The sequence below is a fragment of the Myxocyprinus asiaticus genome, chromosome 20 (genome assembly GCF_019703515.2).
Source record: "Myxocyprinus asiaticus isolate MX2 ecotype Aquarium Trade chromosome 20, UBuf_Myxa_2, whole genome shotgun sequence".
NCBI lineage: Eukaryota > Metazoa > Chordata > Actinopteri > Cypriniformes > Catostomidae > Myxocyprinus > Myxocyprinus asiaticus.
In genome coordinates this window covers 4,154,375-4,182,373 of record NC_059363.1, presented here as the reverse complement: position 1 = coordinate 4,182,373, position 27,999 = coordinate 4,154,375, and the positions used below count along the sequence as shown (strand labels likewise).

At 37.4% G+C, this 27,999-nt stretch overlaps 1 protein-coding gene and 1 pseudogene across 1 annotated transcript; one reads left to right on the top strand and one right to left on the bottom strand.

The window, feature by feature from the left end:
- The first annotated feature begins 3,914 nt into the window (after positions 1 to 3,914).
- On the top strand, positions 3,915 to 10,518 carry LOC127410781 (utrophin-like; annotated as a pseudogene).
- A 7,161-nt stretch (positions 10,519 to 17,679) lies between these two features.
- Positions 17,680 to 27,372, bottom strand: fbxo30a (F-box protein 30a). Its single transcript, XM_051647303.1, has 3 exons — positions 27,216 to 27,372; positions 21,466 to 23,527; positions 17,680 to 20,828 (listed from the first exon to the last, which is right to left on the bottom strand). Exons 2-3 carry the CDS (start codon positions 23,479 to 23,481, stop codon positions 20,625 to 20,627), a joined length of 2,220 nt encoding a protein of 739 aa, XP_051503263.1. The 5' UTR covers positions 23,482 to 23,527; positions 27,216 to 27,372; the 3' UTR covers positions 17,680 to 20,624.
- Between the last annotated feature and the right edge of the window lie 627 nt (positions 27,373 to 27,999).

Sequence of the window (27,999 nt, the reverse complement as noted above, 5' to 3'; positions counted from 1 at the left end):
AATAATTACATGTGTAGGATGTTTGTGTTTTTGGGATGTACATGCAGATTTCAGATATAAAATCGGTAATTGAATGATTAATGTTTACTTGCTGAAATCTTCACTCCTGCTAGTGTCACAAAAGATTAAATGGATTGCATTTATGCTATTTCTCATAAAAAAATTAAAATAACAATAATACAAATAATTTCTCAATGCACCACTAAGGCACCTGTTTGACGTTCTTTTTGATGGCCGAGTCGTTAAGCCATTGGACTTAAGATCCAATAGATGCATGTACACATGGGTTTGAATCCCTCTCCTGGTAGTGTCTAACAAGACTGAAATAGATTGTGATCACACTACCTCTCAGTAATGATGGGAAATGTGGTCATGAACAAAAAACAAACTGCTTTCTCAAAGTGGCACTAAGGTACCCTGTGAAGTAAAAAAATGGGTCTAAAATGTTTTACAGTGACCAGGATGCCCAAGTGGTTATTGAAACCCCACTCCTGGTAGTGTCTCAAAAGTTTTAAATGCTTTGCATTTAAGCTACTTCTCAATAACATAAAAACACTTGTAATTACTCTACTTCTCATCAACAACAAAAAACTAAACAAACTAATGTCTCAATGTAGTACTAAGGCACACTGTTCAGAAACAAAGGAGTCTGATATACTTTTCAATGGCCGAGTAGTTAAGCCGTTGGAATTGAATCACTTTTCTAGTAATGTCTAACTAGATATAAATGGATTGCTATTACACTACTTCACAGTAATGGTGGTAAATGTGGTCATCGAACATACTACTTTCTCAAAGTGGCACTAAAATACCCTGTTAAGAAAAAAAGGGGTCTGCTGCTGCCTTTGGGTGACCAGGATAGCTGTGTGGTTATGTCATTGGAATTACGAGCCAAAGAATGGGTTCAAAAATATCTTTGTGGGTTCAAACTCCACTCTTGGTGTCAAAAAAAGCAGAATGAGACATTTTTGTCTGCAAGCCCTTTTCATGTCGAGTTCAAAGTGGCGCTGATGCCCTGATAGCAAATCACGAACATGGTTTCATGATTGCTGTAACAAAGTATAGCCACAGTCTGCCAGTGGATTAATATTTGTGGAGGATGAAAGTTTAGGAGATTTAATGCTCACTGCAGTGAATATACAACTACATCTTTCAAAGAACCTCCCTCTTAAACTTTGGGAATGTTACTTGAATTTGTGCTTGTGATGACGAACCTGGATGATGACATCATCACTAGAGTGTTAGCCTTGTACTATTTTATATTTACTTGTGGTTTGTATTGATTTCACAAAAAGTTATTATTTGTTGCATGTTCATGTTGTACATGTGTTGATGGACAATACCAACATCAGTTGTTCAACCTGTTAATGTTATGTAAGTATAACAGAGTTATGGTTTGTTTTAAATTATTTTCTTTATTGGGTAATTTTGCATATTATGGCACATGTTAGATCTTACCTGTCTGATCCTGTGTTTTGGGGGTGGGCTCTGGTAGTGCATAGCCAGAACTTACTTTGTGATTGGTTGTACCATTTTCCAAAATAGAGACATGAGTGCTATGATGTGTTAAATGTCTTATTTATGTTGTGTTTGTTTGTATTATGATGATTATGTGGGTAAGAAATGAGTTTTTGAACATGCATGTATAGTATTTAGGTAACAATGTCATACTGTGGAATTCCATGATGTGTGTTATAGGGAGAGGTTTCCACCATGACATTGGTTCGTCCCACTAGTGTTTGGCGGGAAACTGGGCTATTTAAGCCATTTTTTGAGCATGTTTGTGGAGGAGAGACAGGTTGTATCCTATGCAAGCGTTTTGAATATGTTTGTCTGAGGTGAGACCTACAGTTTATTCTGGTGGATGAATCACTTGGCATTGTTTAGTGCCAGGTTTTGTTGCTTACAGCACCTTTTTCTTTGTGTTTTTAACACGTGTTTTTTTTTTTTTTTTTTTTTTTTTTTTTAGCAACAATTTTGTAAATGTTTCTTTTGCACTTTGTCGACTGCACTTTTTAAATGCAGCTAATAAAATAAATCACCTATGGCATTTGGAAAACTAATCTGTTGTACTGAGCCTTCCTAACTCCTCCCTGGTCTCTTGGCAACACCATACTTGACAATGCTATTTTAGTGCATTTCCATCTTTATATCCTACTGTAGAAGGCTACGTTTGGAAAATGTTAAAGCATTATATTGTTACCGGCTGCGGCCCGTGCATTTTAAGTCTAGGCCTTCAGTGCGATTCATGCCATTAAGAAAACACAGTTTCACAATAAGACACCATATGCCCATCATACATTACGTGGCAGTCAACTAATATCAATTGTCATTTTAAAAACTCGTCCACGCGCGAAAGCCAGAACCAAGGAGGTCTAATACCAAGGAAAAAGCTCTAATAATATTTGCGATTTAAATTTTGCTTGCAATAAATTGTTTCGTCAGGGTACACGGGTACTTTTCAAAACTTGATCCGACACCGAGTGCTCAAGCAGACTAATTTACACTTCGAAAAACTCCTGATGTTGCTATAACAATGCAAAAAGCACATCAATTTGCTTGATGTGAAAATCAACCCTCCTTTCCTGTTTAATTAATTGCACAATCATGCAGAACAACTCCTGTTATTTAATTCCATAATGGTCTCTTTCTCAATGGTGATGAGGCAGTGATAACAGCCGTCTCGTCAGCAAGATCTTGCGCTCTTCGCTTTCAAATTACGTACATCACTTAGCATGAATGCGTCACTCAAGGCCAGCTAGAAGGCCTGGACTGGGACATATCCTAAAGACTACACCCACCAAGAACAAATCAATCTGATTGGCTGATGAATCTGACAGTCTGACTTAAGATGCCCATTCATTACACTGTTGAGGGATTCTGTGGGAATTCTGAAGGCCTGACGGGGTGGAGCTCAGACTCACGCGCTGCTTCAGGCATGCGATTTGTGAAACGGTTGTCACACTTTGCTTTTAAGCATCGAGGAATAAATTCTGATTGGATAAACATTTGTTTTTTGCTATTCATTTGTAGATGAATTAGGAGTGGAAAGCGATTTGAAAATATATAGGCAAAAAGGTCAATGAGGTCAAATTCAAGGCTCTGATGCTGGCATACAGAACAGTCACTGGGTCTGCTCCAGCATACCTAAAATCATTTATGCAGAGCTACACTCCCATTAGAAGCCTGTGGTTGGCTAAGGAACGTTGCCTCGTTGTACCAACACAAAGAGGCACCAAAACACTTTCCCGGACTTTCAGCTTCATCATACCACGTTGGTGGAACGACCTTCCCAACTCCATCCGTGAAGCTGACTCACTCTCTGTCTTCAAAAAACGACTAAAAACACATCTTTTCCATGAGCACTTAACCAGTCATTAAAAAACAAAAACAAATTCTTGTTGCATTTTAATCTGTTTTGAATACTAATCTGATGCTAGTGAAACTTTGTAGTATGGCACTTTTCATACCACTGTCTCCTGATTCGCTTATGTTTTCCTCTTTTGTAAGTCGCTTTGGATAAAAGCGTCTGCCAAATGAATAAATGTAAATGTAGAATGAAAGGATGACAAAATATTTATTAGGCATGTTACACCAGCAGAGAAAGCTTTGCTGGTCCTGAGAGATCTCTTTCCTTAGAAGGAAATAAATGCCATTTCAGCAATTTCAAAATCTGCGATTTAATCACAACTAACTACGAAAAATGTGATCAAGATTACAAATTTTAATAGACTGACAGCACTATATTATATACTGTGTATGTATGTGTGGAGGGGTGTGTGTGTGTGTGTGTGTGTGTATACACATATAATGCAGTATATGCAATCTCTATGAATTTTTTTTATTTTTTTATTTTTTTTAATCCTTATTTAGTAATCATGAAAAGTGTGTGGACCCTGATTTGTTTCAAATATTATTTTTTCCATCATACAATAAAAACTGATTTGCTTTTAATATTATTCAAGTGGCACATCATCATAGAAACCTGTTTCCCCAAACAGTTTCTGTTCAGTTCCCATGGCAGAGAGCTGTTTTTCGAAATGGCGTCCCTTATTCTATCAAGTAAGTTTTGCTTCATATATGTTTGCTACATACATCTCTGCTATGATACATCATGCACAATGTGATTTCCCATGTGTTAACTTTTTCATCAGAATGAAATTATTCAACAATTTTTAATCTAGTTGCATTGTAACCCTTCCAAAAAAACAAAACACTTGTCTAAAATACCTGATGATTATTAACTCTCACATTTCAGTCATGAGCAGCAGACCACATCCTGGGATCATCCAGAGATGACACTGCTATTTCAATCAATGGGTCTGTTCTTATACCTGTCAGTCAATTTCAAATGTTCTGTCATGTTTTGTGCATTACTCAAGATACATGCAAAATGCTCATCCATACAAGTACTCATAGTATGCAAGCCCTCATCCATAATAGGACTAGAATTTGAGGTCTATTGCTACTTGTCAGTGTGATGATTTTATATATATATATTATAGACTTTTTCATATAATAAATATCCAGTCTTTAAATATCAAAATTTTCGGCCGCCAGTGTATATTACAGCCACAAAACCATAAATGTGGTTAAGTTATCATGCAAGGCACTGGCTTCTTTCTTTGTGATTTCCCTATACAGTTTCAGAGCAAATTTTAATTTCATTGTCCCATTTTAAATTCTTAGACCTACCTTTAATGGACTGCAACAATGTCCTTGTGTACTCTACAATGACATTTGTCAGTTGAATCTTAATTCCGGCAACCTCTCAGACCTTCTGGTTATACCATATTATGTTGAGTTTTGTGTTTGCAACCTAAAGCCAGCTGCAAAAATCCTTCCTCCTGATGTCCTTCCACAGATCTGTTCGCTCAGGTGACCAGCACTGCAGGGGTTTGTAGTCAGAGGCAGCTGGCTTCACTGATATACAACAGCATCCAAATCCCACATCAGCTCGGGGAGGCGGCAGCTTTTGGAGGCCGTAACATGGAGCCCAGTGTCCGCAGTTGCTTTCAGCATGTGAGTTTAAGACCGATGGCACTATGACTTTTCATTACCGTTAAATTTGAGAAGTTTCATTACCTCATTTCCACCCATAATTAAAGTTATTTCATTACAATTATTTTAAGTGGCGCTTGTGAAGCATTATTGCTCATACTTGGGGTTAGAGGTTTGCTCTCTTGTCCTGCACAGTTAGTGCTACAAATCGTGTGTCTCTTTGAAGGGAGGTGTTCTGTCACTTTTCTACTGACTTACAATTAGTGATGCACCTAATTATTAAACTAATTAAAACCATCAACATACCGATATGAAAAACCGATGGTTTATTTATAATTGCATTCGTTTATTGCATTTTCTAATATAATAATTAGTTTCTGTTTGTAATGTAAAGAAATACCTACCCAAATAAAGGAGATCCGGAAAATGTAAAGCATGTCAAATAGAATTCCAGCATTATGGACATTTGAAGTGAAAACATGACATTGAACTTCTCGTAGAAAGAACTGGTGCTCCTTGCCAGTTTATTGAACCATTTGTATGTATTATCATAAACCCTTGAAGGTAAAGTCCAAACATCAGAATTGTTTTCTCAGTCTAGACAATAAAGCTTGCAAACAGACTCGAGTCATTTCTGAAGATCGGACTACCCTATAAACTTTCAAATGGGCTGTTTTAATTTGAGCCAGTAAGTAACCACCTAGCAACCACACAGAACTGCCTAGCAACCACCTAACAGCACTCTGGGAACCACCCAGAACACCCTAGAATCGAGGTGGCAAGTTTTGGATGGGCAAACACTCACATTTTCTTAAATTGTAAAAATCTTGTTTGAAAAATTATTTTAATGATTATTTTACGTTATATAACTAATATAATATTTTATAATTAAAATATTGCTAATAAATATATATATATTTTTTTATTATTCCTTTTTGTTTTATAACTTTATTTTTTTCCCGATTTACAAAGTAATGTTGAATATTTTGTACTTTAACAAAAATTCAGATTTGCAAATCAAATGACCAGTATTCTATGATACATAATTCAGGTGTATGAAGCATTATAAATGACTAAAGGGACCTAAAAGAATACTGGCACTTTTGATAACTGTGAAGGTTTTCTCAGACTTCCTAAGACACAAAAGTTTTGACATTTAAATAAATGAAGGTAGTCATGGAGTGCCAGTCATGTTAGGGGATTTACGGTGCCTCCTTCAGATGGTTGGGAATTAGACCAAAAATCTGACAGCTGATGAACAAGCTACCACAAGATATTTAAATGAAATCCACTTTATTTATGTGCATGCACTCCCATAATTTAATATCATGGAGTGCTTTATGATGTGAACTGCATCCAGTGATATAATGGATTATTTATAAATTCACTCAGATCTATTGAAAGTCGCCCTAGACAGACAGTCTATGCTTCACTGTTTTACATTTGTCACAGTGCTCATTTCATTTAATGTACCATGTAATGAAATAGTCTTGATAGTCTCTGCTTTTTACAGGCTTTGCTATAATTGTTTCATAACTGTAGTAACGGTTTTAAGGGAACAGTTCACCGAAGACATTTACTCTCCCTCGTGTTGTTCCAAATGTTCTATTGGACCCCATGCCCTTTATCTAATAAGCTTGTGAGAGAACATTACAGTTTTTGGGTTGTAGTTTAATATGATCCTGAAACAATGACTGGAACTCTTGATTGCTTTAAGACTTTGACAACTCCATTACATCCCACTGTCAGAAACGCAGGTCATTGCTGTAATGAATGAGAGGTTGGTCTGCACTCTGGGTTTCAGGTAGGCAGTGAAAATTTCATTGAGTTGTAACAGTTTGTGAACTGGATGCATTTGGAGCCGCAGTCGATGGTTTGGCTCCCTGTCCTTCATAGAGTTGCCATAGCAGAAATGGCCAAGCATCAAACCAAATGTAACATCTGTAAAGAGTGTCCCATGGTGGGCTTCAGGTAATACATCAACAAAGTAGCTAACTGCGTGCTGAGTGACTCCAGCCGGGTCTCCTAAGCAACCAAATTGGCCCGGTTGCTAGGGAGGGTAGAGTCACATGGGGTTACCTCCTCATGGTTGCTATAATGTGGTTCGCTCTCGGGGGGGATGCCGCGGAGAATAGCGTGAAGCCTCCACACGCACTATATCTCCATGATAACGCACTCAACAAGCCATGTGATAAGATGCGCAGATTGATGGTCTCAGACGCGGAGGCAGCTGAGATTAGTCCTCCGCCACCCGGATTGAGGCGAGTCACTACGCCACCACGAGGACTTAAGAGCGCATTGGGAATTGGGCATTCCAAATTAGGAGAAGAGAAGAAAAAATATAATAATTATGCCACCTATGGCATCATGCAAAAGTGAATTGGGGCAGAAATATAAACCAAACCTAAAATGTCTAAATGTCATTGCATTAGATAATAAATCGTCAAAACAAGTGGTGTCTGCAAACAAATGATGCTAGACTTTTTCTTAAAACTAATTTAACGTTTCTGTGCCATTTTTGCATTGACCTTTTATGCAACTGGTGTCAATGTGGTGTGTGGTGTTTCTTTTGTTTGTTTTTTTTTGTTTTTTAAGTGGATGTATGAAGTTCACACAGGTATCCTTGCAGAGGTGGATTTCAGCACATTAACAATGGATATGGTCAATGATTGAAACAACCACAAAGTGCCCGAGTACTTTTTGTCTTCATTTTAATGGTATCAATTAGTTTTGTTTTATTTCAAACCTAACTTTTTTTTGTTTTTTTGTTTTTTGTTTCTTGGAAATTGTGCTTGTTCTTTAAAGGAATAGTAAAAAATAGCCCAAATAGTATAGCCAAAAATGAAAATTCTCTTATCATTTACTCACCCTCATGCCATCCCAGATGTGTATAACTCTGTCTTCTGCAGAACACAAGTGAAGATGTTTAGAAGAATATCTCAGCTCTGTAGGTCTATACAGTGCAAGTGAATGGTGACCAAAACTTTGAAGCTCAAAGCACATAAATGCAGCATAAAAGTAATCCATACGACTACAGTGTTTTAATTCATGTCTTCTGAATATAACAAATTGGTTTTGGGTGAGAACACACCAAAATGTAACTCCTTTTTCACTTTAAATCTTGATATCAGCAGTTTCCTTGGCGACAATGGTTTCAAGCTTGATTACACTTCCTAGTGCCATCTAGCGCTCTGTGCACTCGTCAAGCACAAGGACGTGTAATCAAGCTTGAAGTCATAATGGTGCCAAGAGACTTCTGAGGCAAAATGTACAGTGAAAAAGGAGTTACATTTTGGTCTATTATCACCCAAAACTGATTGGATCCCTTCAGAAGACATGGATTAAACCACTGGAGTCATATGGATTAATTTTATGCTGCATTTATGTGCTTTTTTCCTTCAAAATAAATGGCACTTAATTTGAAAATGTGTTGAAGTTAGTCCCTTCAACTATTGAAATAAATAAAAATCTCTCTTTGATTCATTAATTTCTATTGCTGCACAATATTGCCTCCAAGCAACATACCTAAATTATATTAAATTGTTTTTTTTATTTTGCTTTTGATTAAAGTAACAAGGTCTATTTAATGCAAGAAAAGTATATCAAGCAACAATGATTTCTTAATGCCTGCAATAGAGGGTTAATGCAATTAAATTAATACAATTTTATTTAAATGCGGCTTCGGTGGGGGCCATTGAATATGACTTTAGCAGAATTGTCTAAACCAAATAAATCAAACTAAATTGCTAATAGCCATAAGAGTGTTGAAGATATTTATATTTGAAGTTTGGCTAAATACATTTAAACTCAGTTTTTCACAATTCCTGACATTTAATCATAGAAAACATTCCCTGTCTGAGGTCAGTTAGGATCACTACTTTATTTTAAGAATGTGAAATTGCCGAATAATTGTAGAGAGAATGATTTATTTCAGCTTTTCTTTCTTTCATCACATTCCCAGTGGGTCAGAAGTTTACATACACTTTGATAATATTTGGTAGTATTGCCTTTAAATTGTTTAACTTGGGTCAAACATTTTGTGTAGCCTTCTACAAGCTTCTCACAATAAGTTGCTGGAATTCTGGCCCATTCCTCCAGACAGAACTGGTGTAACTGAGTCAGGTTTGTAGGCCTCCTTGCTCGCACACGCTTTTTCAGTTCTGCCCCCAAATTTTCTGTCAGATTGAGGTCAAGGCATCCTCATGATGCCATCGATTTTGTGAAGTGCACCAGTCCCTCCTGCAGCAAAGCACCCCCACAACATGATACTGCCACCCCCATGCTTCATGGTTGGGATGGTGCTTCCTTGCGGAGCAGCCTTTCAGGTTATGACAATATAGGACTCGTTTTACTGTGGATATAGATACTTGTCGACCTGTTTCCTCCAGCATCTTCACAAGGTCTTTTGCTGTTGTTCTGGGATTGATTTGCACTTTTCACACCAAACTATGTTCATCTCTAGGAGATAGAATGCATCTCCTTCCTCAGCAGTATTATGGCTGCGTGGTCCCATGGTGTTTATACTCGTGTACTATTGTTTGTACAGATGAACGTGGTACCTTCAGGAGTTTGGAAATTGCTCCCAAGGATGAACCAGACTTGTGGAGGTCCACAATTCTTTTTTTCTGAGGTCTTGGCTGATTTCTTGTGATTTTCCCATGATGTCAAGCAAAGAGGCTCTGAGTTTGAAGGTAGGCCTTAAAACATATCCACAGGTACACCTCCAATTCAGTACACCTCCTATCAGAAGCTAATTGTCTAAAGGCTTGATCACTTTCTGGAATTTTCCAAGCTGCTTAAAGGCACAGTTAATGGTGTATGTAAACTAATGACCCACTGGAATTGTGATTATAGTCAATTAAAATGGAAACAATCTGTCTGTAAACAATTGTTGGAAATATTACTTGTCATGCACAAAGTAGATTAGCCAAAATGAAAGTTTGCTAATATTAAATCTGTGTGGTTAAAAAAATTAGTTTTAATGACTGCAACCTAAGTGTATGTAAACTTCTGACTTCAGCTGTATTTCTTAGGTATCGGAGTCTGTAGCACTTCAACTACAATGTGTGTCAGATGTGTTTTCTCTCTGGAAAGGTTACGAGAGGTCATCATCTCAGATATCCAATGGTGGAGTACTGCACTCCTGTGAGCGTGTTTATTTACTTGCTATTTTTTTTTTAAGGAAAAAAGTTGGGTTGGAAAGATAACAGAATGCACCCAATTGTTGTATAAACCTGAATAAATGGAAAACAATCTGAACTATTTATGCTTGTAGTTTTTCATATAGTCTATAAAATGATATACTAAACACAAAACACACCAGACAGTTCCACTGTAATTCTTTATAGCTGCACACCAGAGCACTTCTCCACAGTCCTGTTACAGACGACTTCTGGAGAAGATGTACGTGACTTTACCAAGGTGCTGAAAAACAAATTCCGCTCAAATAAGTACTTAACCAAACACCCACGGCTTGGAAACCTACCAGTGCAGACCATTCTAGAGAGAGCATTTTGAAATATGAGTGTTTCATGTTGAGGTGATACATTTGTCAGATGAAAATATGAATGGCACATCTGGAGCTCTGGGTTTACAATATAGCCTATATCCAATTCCAAAAGAACGTTTTATTGCTCAGAGGTTGCTCTTTTATAGCTCAGGAAATGTAACAGTTTTGTAAACAGTGTGTGTTTCAGATAGGTATCATCTTTATCATGGGTATTTCTCCTTAAGCTATTAAATTGATGTGAAAGATCAGATAAATTAGTCTTGGAAGACTTTGATGTGAAATGTTTGAGCTCATATTGAGATCTGACTTTGCGTCGCAGACTTTGGTATCTTAAAAAAATCTAAGTACATTTTAAGCACTTTGTGACTTTGACATTGTTGCAATCTCTGCTGAAACTCTAGTGGAGACACGTGAGATTATAGAGTTGTTTTTTTTTAAAGACATTCCTAAGATGGTCTATAGCTATAAACAAATATTCTTTGCATTTTTCATAAGTTAGAAAATAAGAAGAAAATAGTAGTTAAGAAAAATTGTATTCTTAATCTTTCGTGAATCTGGATCTTAAGCAAATAGCCTCCATGTACAAATTTGGCAGACGCTTCCCTGCAGCACGCGTACATCACCCAGATGTCTTTCTGATGTGTGATTACATCTGGAAGACGTATTTTGTTGTTTGCTCATCTGCAATACATCTATAAGCAAATGTCTTTGAGACGTTTATGAATATTTAGAATATTTGTAAATCTGATCTTTTTAAGATGTTTAGCTTATTAATTTGATTCAAGTCAAAGTCAAGTCAAAATTTATTTCTAGAGCACATTTAAAAGCAACAGAGTTGCACCAAAGTGCTGTACAGTAAAATTTAAAACATAAGATTGAGGTGCTTTCCAGATGAAAAGATCTAAAACAGACATCTCGGAGATATACGTGTGCTATCTGGGTTTTATTCAAACCAAATTTCAGTGCATTTAAAGGTATACATTTTATCAGTTTGTATGATCCCTGGGAATTGAACCGATGACTTTGCCATTGCAAGAACAATGCTATACTACTTGTTATCTCAATGCTGTCTAGGAGAAACAATTGAGATGTTAAAGAGATCTCCTTTTGTGTTTCTTTATATCCTACGGTCTATAATTCAAAGAGCAGTATGTTTTAAAAATAGTGCGAGAATATTATATGTTCTAGGTTTTTCTCCATCCATTCTAGTAAGGATTTTCTGTAATCTTGCTTTGTGGAAAACGCACTCCTCAACAATTGTTTTGTCGAGGGAATCCTGAATTACTGGAGGTTTGTTCATGTGTTATCTTTTTGCTGAAACAAATGAGAGGCCATTCATATAATACCAAAGCTGGTGCTTGACGTTAACAAACAAATGGTGCCTCCCTCTCGTGGATGTGAGTTTAATTATGAAAGCAATCAGGTGTCTGTTTAGTGAGATCATTGGGGAAATATAGGGATGGGACATTTATAATTTTCATGATGGTCTTTAATATTATCATAAACTGCCTGGTCTCATTGGCTGTTATGCCAGCATAATTTTGTGCCATTATCTGGTGGCCTGATTTATTATATTGGAAACATCGTTCACTGTTGCCCGAGTCAGTGTAGTAATGTGCTAGAACTGTAGATTAGCACTCGTCAGGTCCTCTTCTAGCAGCTGTGAACTTTCCCTAATGTTTTATAACTCCACTATATGTGCTTTTTTGCAGCCTTGTCACATTTCTAAGCATATGTCCAGAGGATTATGAGTGAGTAAACAGCACCTTCCTCTTTCCATAGTATCAAGTGGCCCCAAAATGTGTTTGGACACTTAAAGAGCAAAGTTTACTTTGATTTTCCGTGTGCCGATTCGTCTCACATGAATGCAAATTATGCCATCAGCACAGTGCAGCCTAGTTTTACTTGACATATTTGTTCATGAATGACTGTATTTTATCGAATCGGTTGAATCAGCGATTCAATAATAATTTACTTGTAACACATATAAGATGCTGATTTATTGGTTGTCACCTTCTGGCATTAAAGCTGACATTTAAAATAATTTTTCCTGTCCCAGCTTAATGTGCAGTTACAATAAGTAAACCATTTGTAGGTTGATTTCTTCATTGAGGAAACACTGTGGCTATACAATATTGCTCTGTTTTGGGTGGCTCGGCCAGCCTGACACAACTACATTGGCTCAACCAATGGCACGAGTTTGAGTCAAAAGCAGTCAAAAGAGTATACATTGAAAAGCTGAGTGCTTGAATGTGCGCTAGATGGAAAGACATGTGGAAAAGGAATAGGTAAGTATACCCTAACCTTAAGGAAGAGGTAAGTATACCCTAACCTTAAGCCACACTTAAAATGTCTTTGTGTTAGTTAAATTTTCCTAATTTTTAGTGGATGTATGAAGTTCGCACAGGTGTCCTAGCAGAGTAACAAGTGTAGTTAAGCACATTAACTATGAACATGTTCCACTAACGTTTGTCTTTATTTTTAATGTGTTGTGTGAATGTTTGTTTTATTATTTATTATCTTTTAACCTTTCTGTTTTGGGAAGCACTTTGTTCAACGGCTGTTGTTTTAAATGTGCTATAGAAATAAAATTGTATTTTAAATTATGTATTGTATTTTATCATTTAAAACTTAAGTTTAGCTTGAGATGAGTGCTTGTGCACTTTCTTAAAAAACAAATGTCACTTGGTGTGATATTTTGTTATCTAATGCAATGACATTCAGACATTTTTAAGTGTGACTTAAGTGTCCAAATGCTTTTTGGGGCCACTCTAGGTGCTCTTAATGGCATAGATGCCCATCAACAGTTAATTCAGACAGTGAAAGGTTTTCTTAATTGGCTGCACTGAATTAAGAACTACATTGTATCGAGTAACACTGAAAAGGTTACCATTGCAATCTGCATTAACTAAACAGCAGGAGTTTTTTTTTTTTAAGTACAGTTTTCTCTGTTTCTAATGCCATTGTAAGAGTCTCGAGATTCTTTCAAAAGGATTTTGGTCTTCAAGCTAAAATGTTTTGCATGTTCTTTTTGTCCTTGACGAGATGTTTTTCTGAGTTGCCCTGAATATTCAACTATGACAGCTGCATATCCAGTAAAAGAGGAAATGCTTCAAATGATGACTAAAACAGAGCTTTCACACATCTGTCCATTTTCAGGTCAATCTAGATATGGAGTGGTGGTGGCATAGTGGACTAAAGCACTGAACTGATAAGCAGAAGGTTGTTGGTTTGATCCCCACAGCCACCACCATTGTGTCCTTGAGCAAGGCACTTAACTCCAGGTTGTTCCAGGGGAATTGTCCCTGTAATAAGGGCACTGTAAGTCACTTGGATAAAAGTGTCTGCCAAATGCATCAATGTAAATAGATGGAGAATCCAGTGCCACCATGCCTGTACCAGAACCGCACTTGATAGTTTAATTCATGTGCACAACAGTTTGTCATTCTGTCACTCAATACTGTGAAGCCTGATAAGAAAAATATCTAATAATTTAGATTAGGCCTCACTGTGAACACAATGAATAAATCTTTGTTTACCCCAAATGCAATGAAATAATTTTTCTACATTTATTTTATTTTTTTCTAAGAATGCACTGATATATTAATTTTGGCTAATACCTCTCACTGATTCATTTATTGTTTTTTTGAGGAGAACTGTATTCATACGTCTACTTATAATCACACTGACACAATCTGATTTACAGTCATTGTAATAATGGCACAGAAATATGAAGTTAGTTCTAAGAAAAGCTCTAGCAGCCTCTTGCTTTTGATACTTTGATCTGTATCAGTTGCTAAATGAGGCCTACAACAGATTACTGTTAGGCTTGCACACTTGCATTGTGTTAGTTGTAGTCCTTATTTAGCAACTTGCTAGCAACATAAACATCTTTTAAAACATGATGTTTTCCAAATTTACGTTTGAGTTATGACTGTGTGTAATTTACGTTATTGAACAAAACATCCAAGTATCTTCAAGTAATGTTTACCACCTTATTTTACTCATAAATCCAAAACTGCAATAGTAAAAACCCATAAGAAAATCCAGAGGGAACCCATGGCAAATTAGCCTTTTGGGTTTGCTTATAAATTGACGGCACAGCTGAACAGCTTTATAATGTTTTTGTTTACACATTTAATCTTTTTTCTTTTTTTTTTCTTCATGTGCTATACCATCCAGGTCAAAAGCATGAGAAAAAAAACAGGAACCATAAAAGCAGTGTATTCTTGTAGTATTAGAGAGATTTAAAGGATGTCTTCATGTTTTTAGCCATAATATGATGAATGAAACCAGATGTTTTTGATTAAACCTCTGTGCTAACTTCAATCTTTTTTATTTGCCTGGAAAAAAGCTGCATTGTGATTAACCCTTGTGCATCAATTTAAAAAAGTTACCCAGAGGTCCTTAGAAGACAAAAATGTCCGTGTCAAAAAAACTGCCATAATAATATTATAGATTAATATACAACAGTTAGTTCCGATCCTCAAATCTGATTGGATGAAAGATGTTCCATGAGCACTGATTGTCTCACACCATCAGCGCTCGGAAGCTTCACTGTGTGTATCACTCCGCTTGTGCCGTTCTAAACTGAAGTGTAAGAGCAGTGCAGATGTTTTAAGAGCTACTGTATGTGTCTCTACCTGTATTTTTATTATTTATTTTTTTACATTACATATGTTAGCCAGCAGGTGGTGGCAAAATAATTTTTGTGTGTAATATGAGCCAGTTAGGTGACGTGAAGTGAATCCGCATCAGTCAGTGTTTACATACAACAGCACTACCTGATCGCTTGTATTACTACTACACTACTAAAGCTAGGAAATAGCTTTAAACGGCTTTAAATGAACAACGTCAGCATTACGGCTCATCACAGCTGAGAGACACAACAGACTCATTTATTACACAACTCAAGGTGCTTACCTCTTACCGAACTTTCCACATTGGAGAGGACATGCTGTTTAAAATGGCGGAGGACATTGCGGTTTCTATAGTGAATGACTTTTGTGCACCAGCTACCGCGAAATAGGGAGAAATACCCCCGCTTGGACGGCTACTTTTCCACTGAGAAAGCTGATCTTCAGCATCTCTGCTTGGGAGTGGCAACAGGTGATTGAACATGCTCCATCGCTCTCCCTCTCTCTCTCTCTCTCTTACACACATACATCCATCCTTGTTTATCCAATAACTTGTTAGAAACAGCACAAGCCATGATACTATTTCTGAAGTGACATTTTTGAATTACTAACGAAGGCTTGGACGCATCATTTGGTTTGAACCAGTAACGGTAGATTCTGATCCGTCACATAAGAAAGAAGACCACGCACAAATGCGTTTTTATGACCGTACTCAGTTTTTCCTAATTTTTTTACATTTACTTGTTCATTGAACTGTTGTATATAAGCAACATCACACTCGCAATCATGCTATATGGCCCGAAATCAGCACTGCTGTGATTACCTACGGCAGGAGGCTGCCGAATCACAGCGGTGCTGATGTAGGGGCATATCGCACTCTTGCTCGTGTGATATTGATTAAATATTATTTTCCACTTTCAATTAGTTAATTTTTTTAACGAAAATCAGCGTTGATCATAACTACCAAATATTCATTAATTTTCAGGATTTTAACCCTTTTAAATGGCAGTTTGTTTTCATACTGTAATGCCACTGTTGTTTATTTTATGAAAAAAAATATATATTTTCCATATACTAAATGCTAAGGGGATTTTTTTTTGGGGGGGGGGGGGGGGGTGTAGATTATCACAGTCTGGGATATGTCAGTGATTAGCAACAACATTGATTTTGATGCATTATAATTTTTTTGTGCAGTGTCAGATTAAAAAACAAACAAACAAACATTTTCAGGATTTTAACCCTTTTAAATGGCAGTTTGTTTTCATACTGTAATGCCACTGTTGTTTATTTTATGAAAAAAAAAATATTTTCCATATACTAAATGCTAAGGGGATTTTTTTTGGGGGGGGGGGGATTATCACAGTCTGGGATATGTCAGTGATTAGCAACAACATTGATTTTGATGCATTATAATTTTTTTGTGCAGTGTCAGATTAAAAAACAAACTAACAAACAAACATTTTCAGGATTTTAACCCTTTAAATGCCAGTTTGTTTTCATACTGTAATGTCACTGTTGTTTTTTACACACACACACACACACACACACACACACACACACACACAAACTTCTCAATACACACATACAAAACACACTCTAACAAACATACCAACACACCCACACAATTTTAGCTGCATCATTTATTTAATTGGCCTGCAGTGCTCTATAATACAGCAAACAGAAAATAGGAAAAAAGCATGTATTTGCTCCATAGGCTAAATGAGAAAAAGTGGAAACCAGGGCTCTGGAATGAAAGCATAATATCATAGTATTCATGGTTTTATGCTTTAATGGCACTGGGATCATATGTCGAAGTTTTAATGGGTTTCAATGGGGACATTTTTGTCCTTAAGGTCCTGAGTTTAGCTATTGTGTGTACACAGTATATTATAGATGTATTTTAGGAACTGAGGTTGAAATATAAAAATTCCCCAAAAAATACACACCTTTGGCAAAATGTATGCCGTTGACATTAATACAGCCAAAATGATCGAAAAAACTAAAATGAAAAAGACAAATGTCCCGAAGGTCGCACAAGGGTTAAGTAAACTGAGACTTTCATCGATTTTGTCATCAAATTTTGATAATTAAATGAATAGTTGGATGCTGTTCTGAAACAGATGCACTCTTCAATGTGATAGATAGACAGACACACAGACATAGATTTGGCCTTAGGATGCCCTGTTTGTCTACAGCTCTTCCTGAGAACTCTGCTGCTGGAGCCAGTTTCCATAAGAGTTACTGAAGCAGGTGAGCCCCTCTGCTTTGGATCTGTTTATCACAGTTTTTCATTTGCTATGTGTATGTTTTGGTGCAGAGGCCAAAATAAATTGTGATTAAGGCTGAAAATGAGAAATTAAGTGTCTGGTTGTAAGAGTATTCTCATTTTAGTGTTATTATTTTGGATGTTGCACATTGCAACACCACCACCTGATGGCAAAAACAAGAACTATTTCAATGGCATAAGAATAGAGGTATTTTAAAAATAAACTGCAAAAGCAGAACCACATCATCATACACTTAAGCAACACATTTTGATCCATTAATTAGTATATTTAATAATTAAACAGTTACATTTAAAACAAATAGTGTAGCAGGAGGTCGAACAACCATTAAGTGATTGATTTCATACAATGGCAAATTCATTTCTTTTAGCTTTGCATAATGATTTAACTTTAAATATTTGAAATTTAGCTGGCTGCCTATCTTGTGCTTAGTCAAGCATCACACCAGTGATTGGATCTCTTTGGAATTTGTTAAACAAAACTAACAAAATGCAAATGATGATAAGATGACACACACACACACAAAAACAGTTTAGGTTCATTTACCAAGATAAACATCAAACATTTGGATTCTTTACAACAGAAAACGAGCCTTTGAGCACTAGCATGCATGAGGTCACGAATGACACAATAATAGATCTATATGGGCTTTTCAATTCCCAAAGCAAGATTCTTCAGAGCATGTGCCACGCTGAGTTTGAAATGACATACTACCCATGCAACTTCTGCCATTTCTATCTATGGCAGAAATAGTAAAAGAAGTGTGATAGTAGCACATTCCAAACTCAGCCTCAATGTTTGGAGATGGCATTAAATTAACGTTTGTGGACACCATATGTGCTTGATGAACATTTGATTTCAAAACCTTAGGCATCATTTTCCCCTTTGCTGTAATAACAGCTTCCACTCTTTTGGAAGGCTTTCCACTATACTGTATGTAGTAACATGGCTGCAGGGATTTGCTCTCATTCAGACACAAGGCTATCAGTGAGGTCAGGAACTGATGATGGTCGATGGGGCCTGACTTACAGTTGCTGTTCCAGTTCACCCCAAAAGTGATCAGTGGGGTTCAGGTCTGGGCTTTGTGCAGGCCAGTCAATTTATTCCACGCCAGACACAGTAAACCATTTCTTTATGGACCTCACTTTGTTCACAGGGGCATTGTCATGCTGGAACAGAAAAGGGCTATCCCCAAAGCCCAAGCCATTACATAAAGAAACATTAAGATTTTTCTTTACTGGATTTAATGGCGTAACCAAATTCGTTAATTAGAAGGGGGTGTCCACAAACTTTTGGCCATATAGTGTATATGCTTATTTTCAAAATAAAAGCACAGTGCAAACCACATAGTACATAAACCAACCTCTTCCAAACAAGTAACAAAACAGCACAATTTGGTATCAACCTCTTGGGCTCTGATTTAAAATCCTGATTCCCCTCATTCTTGTTTATAGGTCCTATGTAATGGCAGGAAAACATAGAGAAATACAGTAATATTTCAATAAATTCATACTATTCACAATTGTTCAAAAATGTGCTCCCACTCTGTGTTTACACAATATATAAATGCATTTTGTTCCTTTAGAGATAAATCACTTCAACAAATACATTATAACATGGTGCACATCGGCTGGTAAAGTCTTATAAATAAGCACTGTTTGGCACTTCAAAGTTCAAAGACACTAGAAGAATGTTCAGAATATTGCTCAATATAAATCACTAAACATAAATATCAGGAGCTCTGACTGTAGAATGTAAAGCATGTTATTCAGATAATTATTTTACAACATCTCTCAACATAACCTAAAAGGTATGGATAATTATATCCTCTCCAAATGAAAATATTTCATAATGTTACCATAATGAACATTTTTAACTGTAAGTCTAAAAAAAATTAGGTAAAACTGAACTCTGTAGAAACCGTAAACACTGGCTTGTCTTAAGTAATATTGGAAGAGCATCACAAAAAACTGTTTCTTTGTCACAAACAAAGCCCTCTATAATGGCATATGTTTCATGTAAAACTCCTGAGATACAGAGAAGTTTGTTTAGATGCACTGCAGTCTTGTACCTGTCCTGCAGGTTTTGGTACATTGACTCAAAATCACAAAGATTGTAATGAGAAATACGTTTTGTCATACAGCACATACCATTGACATCAATACAGTACATTTTTGGATGAATTATTTGCCTGGGAATTCAACATAATGGCACAAACAGTTAAAGTCGGCTGACATAATCAATGTTTGTTTACTTTCTGAAAGACAGAAGATTCTAGTGGAAGTGCTGTGTGTGAGAGTATCAAGTATAACTGCTATTTGTTTTCAACTGAGTGGTAAAAATGAAAAATGCCTAAAACTAATTTATAGATTTTTAAAGTGGTTCTCAACTGGGCCTTGACCTCAAAATGGGTTGCATATCTGTTCTGATAGTTTCACAGACAGCAGCAAAAAACAATGCTAAATGCAAATAATAAAATGCAACAAAGCATACCATCATAGATATTTAAGGTTTGCAAAATAAATACCTTTTGTTGTTGACGTCAAAGTCTGTACATCCAATCAAACTCTATAATATTTTAGAGCAAATTCATCTTGGTAGAAGCTAGTCAAATAAGATGTTTACTTGACATGTTGTATGACATGCCCCCATTCTCAAAAACCATTAAAATTATGCAAGGTAAAAGAATACATGACCAGACTATATTAAATATAGGTCACGCAAGGTGCTGTGTTGTTTCGCCACTAGATGTCCAATGTAAAATCTGGATCTGTAAGCAAACCAATAGAGAACCACTGGTCACATGCATCCTGAACTCCTGCATTACAAAATTTAGACAATTATTTCCTTTTGGTCATTACTATTTAACCATTTTTTTTTCTAGTCTGAGGCTACACATCTCAACAAAAACAATAAAACTCCAAAAAGTTTCCAAATATATTGTATCAAAATATGCAGACAATATAACCATTATCTTTACATCAAACAGGTAGATATTGTTTATTAGAAAAATCTCTTCCAAAAGTGGTTTAATTTGAGGCTCAAGGTTTATTTTACTTTGCCATAAAAATTCTTTACTTTATAAAGGTTTACTTAAACAGATAAGGCATGCTATATTATAAAATGAAACGCAATCCTCTTCTGTCAAATTGGAAAATATAAGAGCAGTTTCTGTTTGCATATGATTACAGCCTATATCACAGGTTTTAGCACTGATCGCAGTGAGCGCCCCTCCTTTGTAAGTTCTCTTGTGAAACTCATGCATGGAAGAGGGACAGCGTCTTCCCGGTGTGATACTGTGTTGAACTTGCACGTCTTCAGGTGATCCGCCATGCTGGAAATGTTGGCAAACTTCCACTCATTCACAGTGTCAAAAGCTGTACTGAACCGCCACACCTAAAATCCAAAGACATCAACAATTAATAAAGAATTCTGAAAACAGTTGTATCTATGCATCGTGGAGTTTACAAGAAAAAACAAAAGCTATTTAAAGATAGAATGACAGACAGAAAGACAGACAGACAGAATGATGGATGGAATGACAGACAGAGAGACAGACACAATGATGGATTGACAAAGAATAATGGATGATTAGACGGATGGAACAACACAGAGAGAGAGAGAGAGAGAGACTTTGACATTTGAGGTCTCTTTTCAATAATTAAATCTGAACAAAGAGGGACCTATTTATTTATAAAAACAAATTAAAAGTTAAAAGGATCTCAACATGCAAGAAAAAACATACCACTGTACCATTTAAAAAAAAAAAAAAAAAAATCAGAAATTTAGCTTAAAACCCTCATCATCATCATCAACAACACACAGATAGATAGATAGATAGATAGATAGATAGATAGATAGACAGAATGATAGATGGAATGCTGACAGACAGAATGATGGATGAAAAGACAGAGACAGACAGACATATAGATAGATAGATTGATTAGAGACAGAAAGATAACTTGGCTTTCTATTGGTCAACCACTGGTTATCTGTATGGAGTGCTCTGAATACCGAAGACAACTTTAATTACCTTGTCTTGTATCTGCCAGGATGAGGTTCCATCAGCACGTTGTGTCTTCTCCCAGACGAGGACTACCATACCACGGGACTGAAGTAAACTGGCACACACATCCCTCATGGTGCGAGACACTCTGGACAGTTGGCACAGGCTAAAACCATCTAGGAAGCTTGCAATATGCTGGAGTAACTCAAAGGGCATGCCACTAAGGTGGTCACAGTGTGAGTCAAACTGACAGGTGTTTCTGGAGAGAGGTTCATCTGAACACTCTGCTAGACCTGGCTGCACGCCAAATGAGCCCAAATGTCTGTCATGGATGATTCTGAAACCTTGTACTGAGGGACAGAACCTTCTTTGTGAGTATGTGCATCCATAGTACGCCAGTGGGCATCTTTGCTCCATCCATCCATTAAGACCTGCATGGATGTCCCCATGAACGTTCTTAAAATGGGAGGAAAACTCATCCCTACGAAACAACTGTCCACACACAAAGGTAAACATTGAGCGTTGCTTGGTTTGATAGCGAGCCACGCACTCCAGAACCAAGTCTAACCTCAGGGTGTGGAATGGGCTTGGGTTGGACAATTGTGGACTGGCATGATCACAGGCAGACGCAGAGGCAATGTCGCCTACCATGGTGCTGGTAGCCAATATGGCAGAAGGGAACGAGAAGGTCTGCGTACCGAAGTCAATGCGATACCCATCAACAAAACGGCTGTCCGAGATGCCCCTGCCGCCAGGCGAGTCACCCAAACAGAAGAGCAAGGCAGCAGTGATGAGGTCAATGCCATGCAAACCCATTGGATCATCTGCCACGTCAAGGTCCGATGTGTCCACTGCCTTATCCTCCATCTTGGCTTTGAATAAATAGGGATCAGAAAACAGACTCCTCCGCCCATTGATTGTAAACAAACTCATGCCCCTGAGTACCTGGAGGTTCTCCAATTTGCGTTCCAACCATCGGTCTTCAATTCTAAAATGCAAATGGTGCAGAACATTGTTGTGCATCAGGTTAGGCAAAGCAATGGGCAAAGGGAGAGGTAGCTGGGCCAAAGGGGCCATTTCTGGCTCCCGTGCTACAATAGGCATAGAATGATATGGCAACACTTGCTTAACGTTTGAGGAACCATTGATCGTTGCAGCTCCATCCAGAAGAACCCTTTTAAGTTTGAGCAGGTTGTCGTCATTCCCTTCATCATGATATCCATTAAGTTCTATTCCACCATTCACTTCCTCTTCTTCCTCAGAAGACTCACCATATCTGTTGTTCTCTAACCAATCATCTCTTTCTTCTTCAGGGTCTACAGGAAAAGGACAGTCAACTCCACCAACAGCTCCCAACTCAGAGTCTGAATCCGTGTCACTTTCCTTCATGCCGTCATTCCTATGGTCCCCATCTCCATTCCTGAAACTGTTGCAAGCTCCATTCTCTTCCTCACCATTGTGATTGTCTACGATCAAGTCAATATCCTTTGCACTACTGAGAATGTCCAAAGTTTCTGCTAAAACTCTACTGTTTTCAACAGAAGCAATGTACGGTTGACCGAATGGTTCCTCATCTGTTTTCATCCTTTCATTTTCCTGATTTTGCTCTTCGACATTTTTTGTCACAGTGGTTGCGACTTTAAGAGATTCTAGTAACATACGCTGATCCTGTAGGGCCAAAGCCATGTCAAGCTGCTCCACATCACAAACATCCTTACTCAAGTTCTCGTAGGACTTGCTATCTGCATAACTAACCGGCCATCGATTCCATTCCATAGTGCAACATACAACACTGGCTGGGCACGTTTTAAGGTGTTGCGCCATTTTGACCCTGGCAATTGTAAATGGACATCCAAATCCATGGTTCAGACATGGCACTCTTTCATAAGGGCACAGAAAATGGTGTTCATTCAGTTTGCATGAGTGGAAAACAGCCCCACACACAAGAGGGCAACCCATGAGGTCACAGGAAACGCTAGCCTCTGTTCTTATCATACATCGTCGGTTCACACAGTTCAGGCAATGGAGATGAAGGTCTTCCATTGGAAATATTAACAGCTTTCTTAATTCAAAGAGACTATTCCAAACTCTGTGATGGAATAGAAAACAAATAATTAGACCTGATCCCTAATTAATAATTTAAGTCTGGTCATGCAGTGAATGTGAAGTGTTTATTCTTGTTTTGAAATACGCCCATTCTCACGAGGTTAAAATCATAATCTTATTTTGGACCAACATGTGGGGCATTTTTGGGTACAACACATCACACGGCTTAAAATTTATGTCCTCAACTCATTTGGAAAGGCCCCACTAAGGGATAAGTGTAAATCAGAGCCGGCTGCCCTTTTGCAGTATGTTTACCAAATCACTAGTCTAAACCATTGCATTGTATTTCACAACTCTCCTTGTCGCACTGTTGCACACCACACCAATTCTTTGAAGACTCAGAAGGAACATGAGCCTATGTTTCTGAACGGCATGTTACAGGAATCAGTCATGGCTTTCATTCAATAGAAACACTTCCATAAAGGCTACATACTGCTTTGTCATTCATGAAGCTTCTCTCTCCAACATGATAGGGCTTGGCTAGACATGTGCAATTAGACTCAGCCAGCATGACCTAAATACAAACCATTGGAGTAAATTAGGGAGAGGGGGTCGGGGTCACACTGTGGTGTAAGCTTTGAATGATCAAGTTGACTTTTAAGATCTTATATTGCCAGCTGGGTGTAAACATTGTGTAATGTTGGAGTACAATGCCAGCGTGTTGGGCTCCCATGTGTCTTGTGATGGCTTCTTTTGAAAGAAGTGTACTGAGGTGCTGCAAAACACATCTGAGGATGTTTTGAATCACTCAGGTGTTTGGTATAGTGCTCATGTGCAATGCCAAAGTAATATGACATGGTTGCACAATCAACTGCTCATAATTGCAACAGACCACAAACCAGTTCAGACATGAAATTACATGATCCTAAATGACCCCAATATGACAAGATTGAAAACAAAGCATAATTCTAATGATCTTACAGGGTTAGTTCACTCATCTCTCATCATTTACTCACCCTCATGATATCCCAGGTGCATATTACTTTCTTTCTTCACCAGAACACATTTGAAGAAAAATAGAAAAATATCTCAGCTCAGCAGGTCCTTAAAATGCAAGTGAATGGTGATCTGACATTTGAAGCTCCAAAAAGAACAGACAGTCAGCATAAACATCATCCATAGGACTCCATCTGTTAAATTACTGTCTTCTAATGCAACACAATCACTTTTGATGTGAAAAAGATAAATATTTAAGAACTTTTTAATTCTAAATCATCGCTTCCGATCAGCAGCACTATGCGTGTGACAATCGCGTTGGCATGTTCACGTGAGAACTGAGGCACGTGTGTCACACATGGAAGAGCAACGCTGTACAATGCTTGGTTGGTTTTGGTTTAGATCTGTATTTATCTGTTTCTTTACTCACAATGGTGCATTTGTGTGCTTATCCTGGGTGTCTCAACCGAGAGGAGAATGTGAGATTACGTCTGTAACATGGCAACGTGAAAACGTCACACGAGAGACCGTGTGGTCCACCCTCACGTGAAGCTTACCAGAAGTGATGGTTTATAGTTAAAAAGTACTTAAATATAGATGTTTTTGCACTAAAAGTGATCGTATCGCTTTAGAAGGCATCAATTTAACTGCTGGAGTCATATCGACGACATTTATGCTGACTGTCTGTGAGCTTCAAAAGTCTGATCACCATCTACTTACATTTTAAGGACCTACTGAGCTGAGATATTTTTCTGTTTTTCTTCAAATGTGTTCTGCTGAAGAAAGAAAGTCATACACACCTGGGATATCATGAGGGTGATAGAATGTAAATGATGAGAGAATTTTCATTTTTGGGAGAACTGTACCTTTAACGTGATTTGACGGAAAATAAAACCCAAACATGATATGACCCCACATATGAAATGATGCCAGTGAACCTATACATGACATGAACCTATTTGATTGTATTGGTCTTAAACATGATATGATCCTAATAAGGCTGTCAAATAAAAATTCAAAATTCAATAAAAAAAAAAAAAGCACATTTGAAGGATAAAACTATGCATTTAAATTTTTTCTGCAGCGGAAAATAAATAAATAACAAAGTTGTAAATAAATAAAGTCTTTTTAACTCAACATGCATCTAAAAACGCAGCTCTCCTGCACGAGATGCTGAAAAAAAAGATGCAGCGCAATGGTTGATGACGTCCAACTAGCGATACTGACAATGAAAACCAATTGAAAAACAGCGCAGATGAACACAAAACCAAGTTCGGTGTAAACAGTCCGTTAGATAGAGGTCTTTAACTATTGCGTCTTCATCTCTTATCAGAATTCCACAGCATAAGCAATGCATTTTAAAACGCTGTGTCAAGTGAAAGAAGTTAAATTTGGAAACGCGCTTCTCGAAATCCTTGTGTTCCGTTTCATTCAGCTGCACTCCGTCTAGCGTCCTGGCTCAAATACAAGCTGTTGTTGCGGTGAGGTAGAGTATTAGCCGTTTCACAACCGAATACTATCGGGTAGTTCCGTGGCACTGAAATACCGTGCAACACGAAGTTAACATACATCTGTCTATCGAAGTATTTCCTTACTCTAAGATTTGAGAATATGAACTGGCTGAAGTTTGGATTTTTAATTTTTATTTGATGAATTTAAAGGATTAGTTCACCCAAAAATGAAAATTCTCTCATCATTTACTCACCCTGCACAGCATCCCAGATGTGTATGACTTAATTCTGCTGAACAAATGAAGATTTTTAAAAGAATGTCTCAACTCTGTAGGTCCATACAATGCAAGTGAATGGTGACCAAAACTCCAAAAGCACATAAAGGCAGCATAAAAAGTGATATGATAGGTGTGGGTGAGAAACAGATCAATATTTAAGTCCTTTTTACTATTAATCTCCACTTTCGCTTTCACTTCCACATTCTTCTTTTTTTTTGTTTTTGCTGATTCACAATCTTTGTGCATATCGCCACCTAATGGGCAGGGAGGAAAATGTTAAGTAAAAAAAGGACTTAAATATTGATCTGTTTCTTGATCATATCGCTTCAGAAGACATGGATTAAACCACTGGAGTTTTATGGATTACTTTTATGCTGCCTGTATGTGCTTTTTGGAGATTCAAAGTTCTGACCACCATTCACTTGCATTGTATGGACCTACAGAGCTGAGATATTCTTCTACAAATCTTCCCTGTTGACAGTCTTCGATCCTAATAATCCCTAACATGACATGATTTCATTATGACATAGCCCTAAAAATGAATACCCCAAAACAATGACCTCCAAACATGTTTTACACATGCAATGAATTCAAGCTCATCTCAGTCAAAGCTCATGAAACCTGATGCAGCTTCTGTTGTTCTTCCTGAGCTGGAATATAACAACTGTCAACATTAACCAGATAGGGTCGTGACCACTTTTAGATCAATAATCAATGACTAAAGACTAATGAACCGTTCTCAAACATCTTCATCTTTATAGTATTACAAGTAGGTTTTAATTTGTTTAAAACTCTCAAATACAAAGACCTTAGCATTAGCTGGTTAGCCGCTGATTCAGGGAAAATAAATTACACGTATACGAAATGAATAAACTTCTCTGGCTGGCGAAAAGGTTTCATCCTATTTAAAACTGGACAATAAATATTTCATTTATCATTCTACAAAAGACGGAGTATATTCGGTTAAGGAAACTAGTCAAAGTAAACACACATGAAAGTATCTTACCGTCGATCAGTCTTCGGTGCCGGAAGGACAGTCTTTATTTAATCGCTTATTAGTATTTAATTAGGTATAATAACAGTATGTGATGTTGTCACTGCTGTCTGTGTATTTATATGTTGATTTCGGTGCGTGAGTGCTGATATACTGACATGAACTGCAGCCAGAGATGGGCGGAGACTAAACACGCGCATGCGCACGCACAATTTATACAATAATAAATGCTACAAGTATGTATTTATATATATATATACACACACACACACACACACACACACACACACACACAGTACATTCAAAAAGTATTCAGACCCCTTCAATGTTTTCACATTTTGTTGTTGCAGCCTTATGCTAAAATGCTTTAAATTATTATTTTTTTTTCCCACATCAATCTACACTCCATACCCCATAATGACAAAGCAAAAACCAGATTTTTGATAACTTTGCAAATTTATTAAAAAGAAAAAACTGAAATATCACATTGACATAAGTATTCAGACCCTTAACTCAGTACTTAGTTGAAGCACCTTTGGCAGCGATTACAGCCTCAAGTCTTTTTGGGTATGATGCGACAAGCTTTGCACACATGGATTTGGGGATTTTCTGCCATTCTTCTCTGCAGATCCTCTCATGCTCTGTCAGGTTGGATGGGGACCGTCGGTGGACAGCCATTTTCAGGTCTCTCCAGAGATGTTCGATTGGGCTCAAATTCGGACTCTGGCTGAGTTGTCCCTGAGCCACTCTTGCATTGTCTTGGCTGTGTGCTTAGGGTCATTGTCCTGTCAGAAGG

What these genes read in the sequence shown, in the direction of transcription:
- fbxo30a (XM_051647303.1), bottom strand. Translation starts at nt 23,481, where the DNA reads ATGGAAGACCTTCATCTCCATTGCCTGAACTGTGTGAACCGACGATGT. An exon ending in CCTGGCAGATACAAGACAAG is followed by an intron (nt 20,829 to 21,465) that starts GTAATTAAAGTT and finishes TTTGGATTTTAG; the next exon opens with GTGTGGCGGTTCAGTACAGC.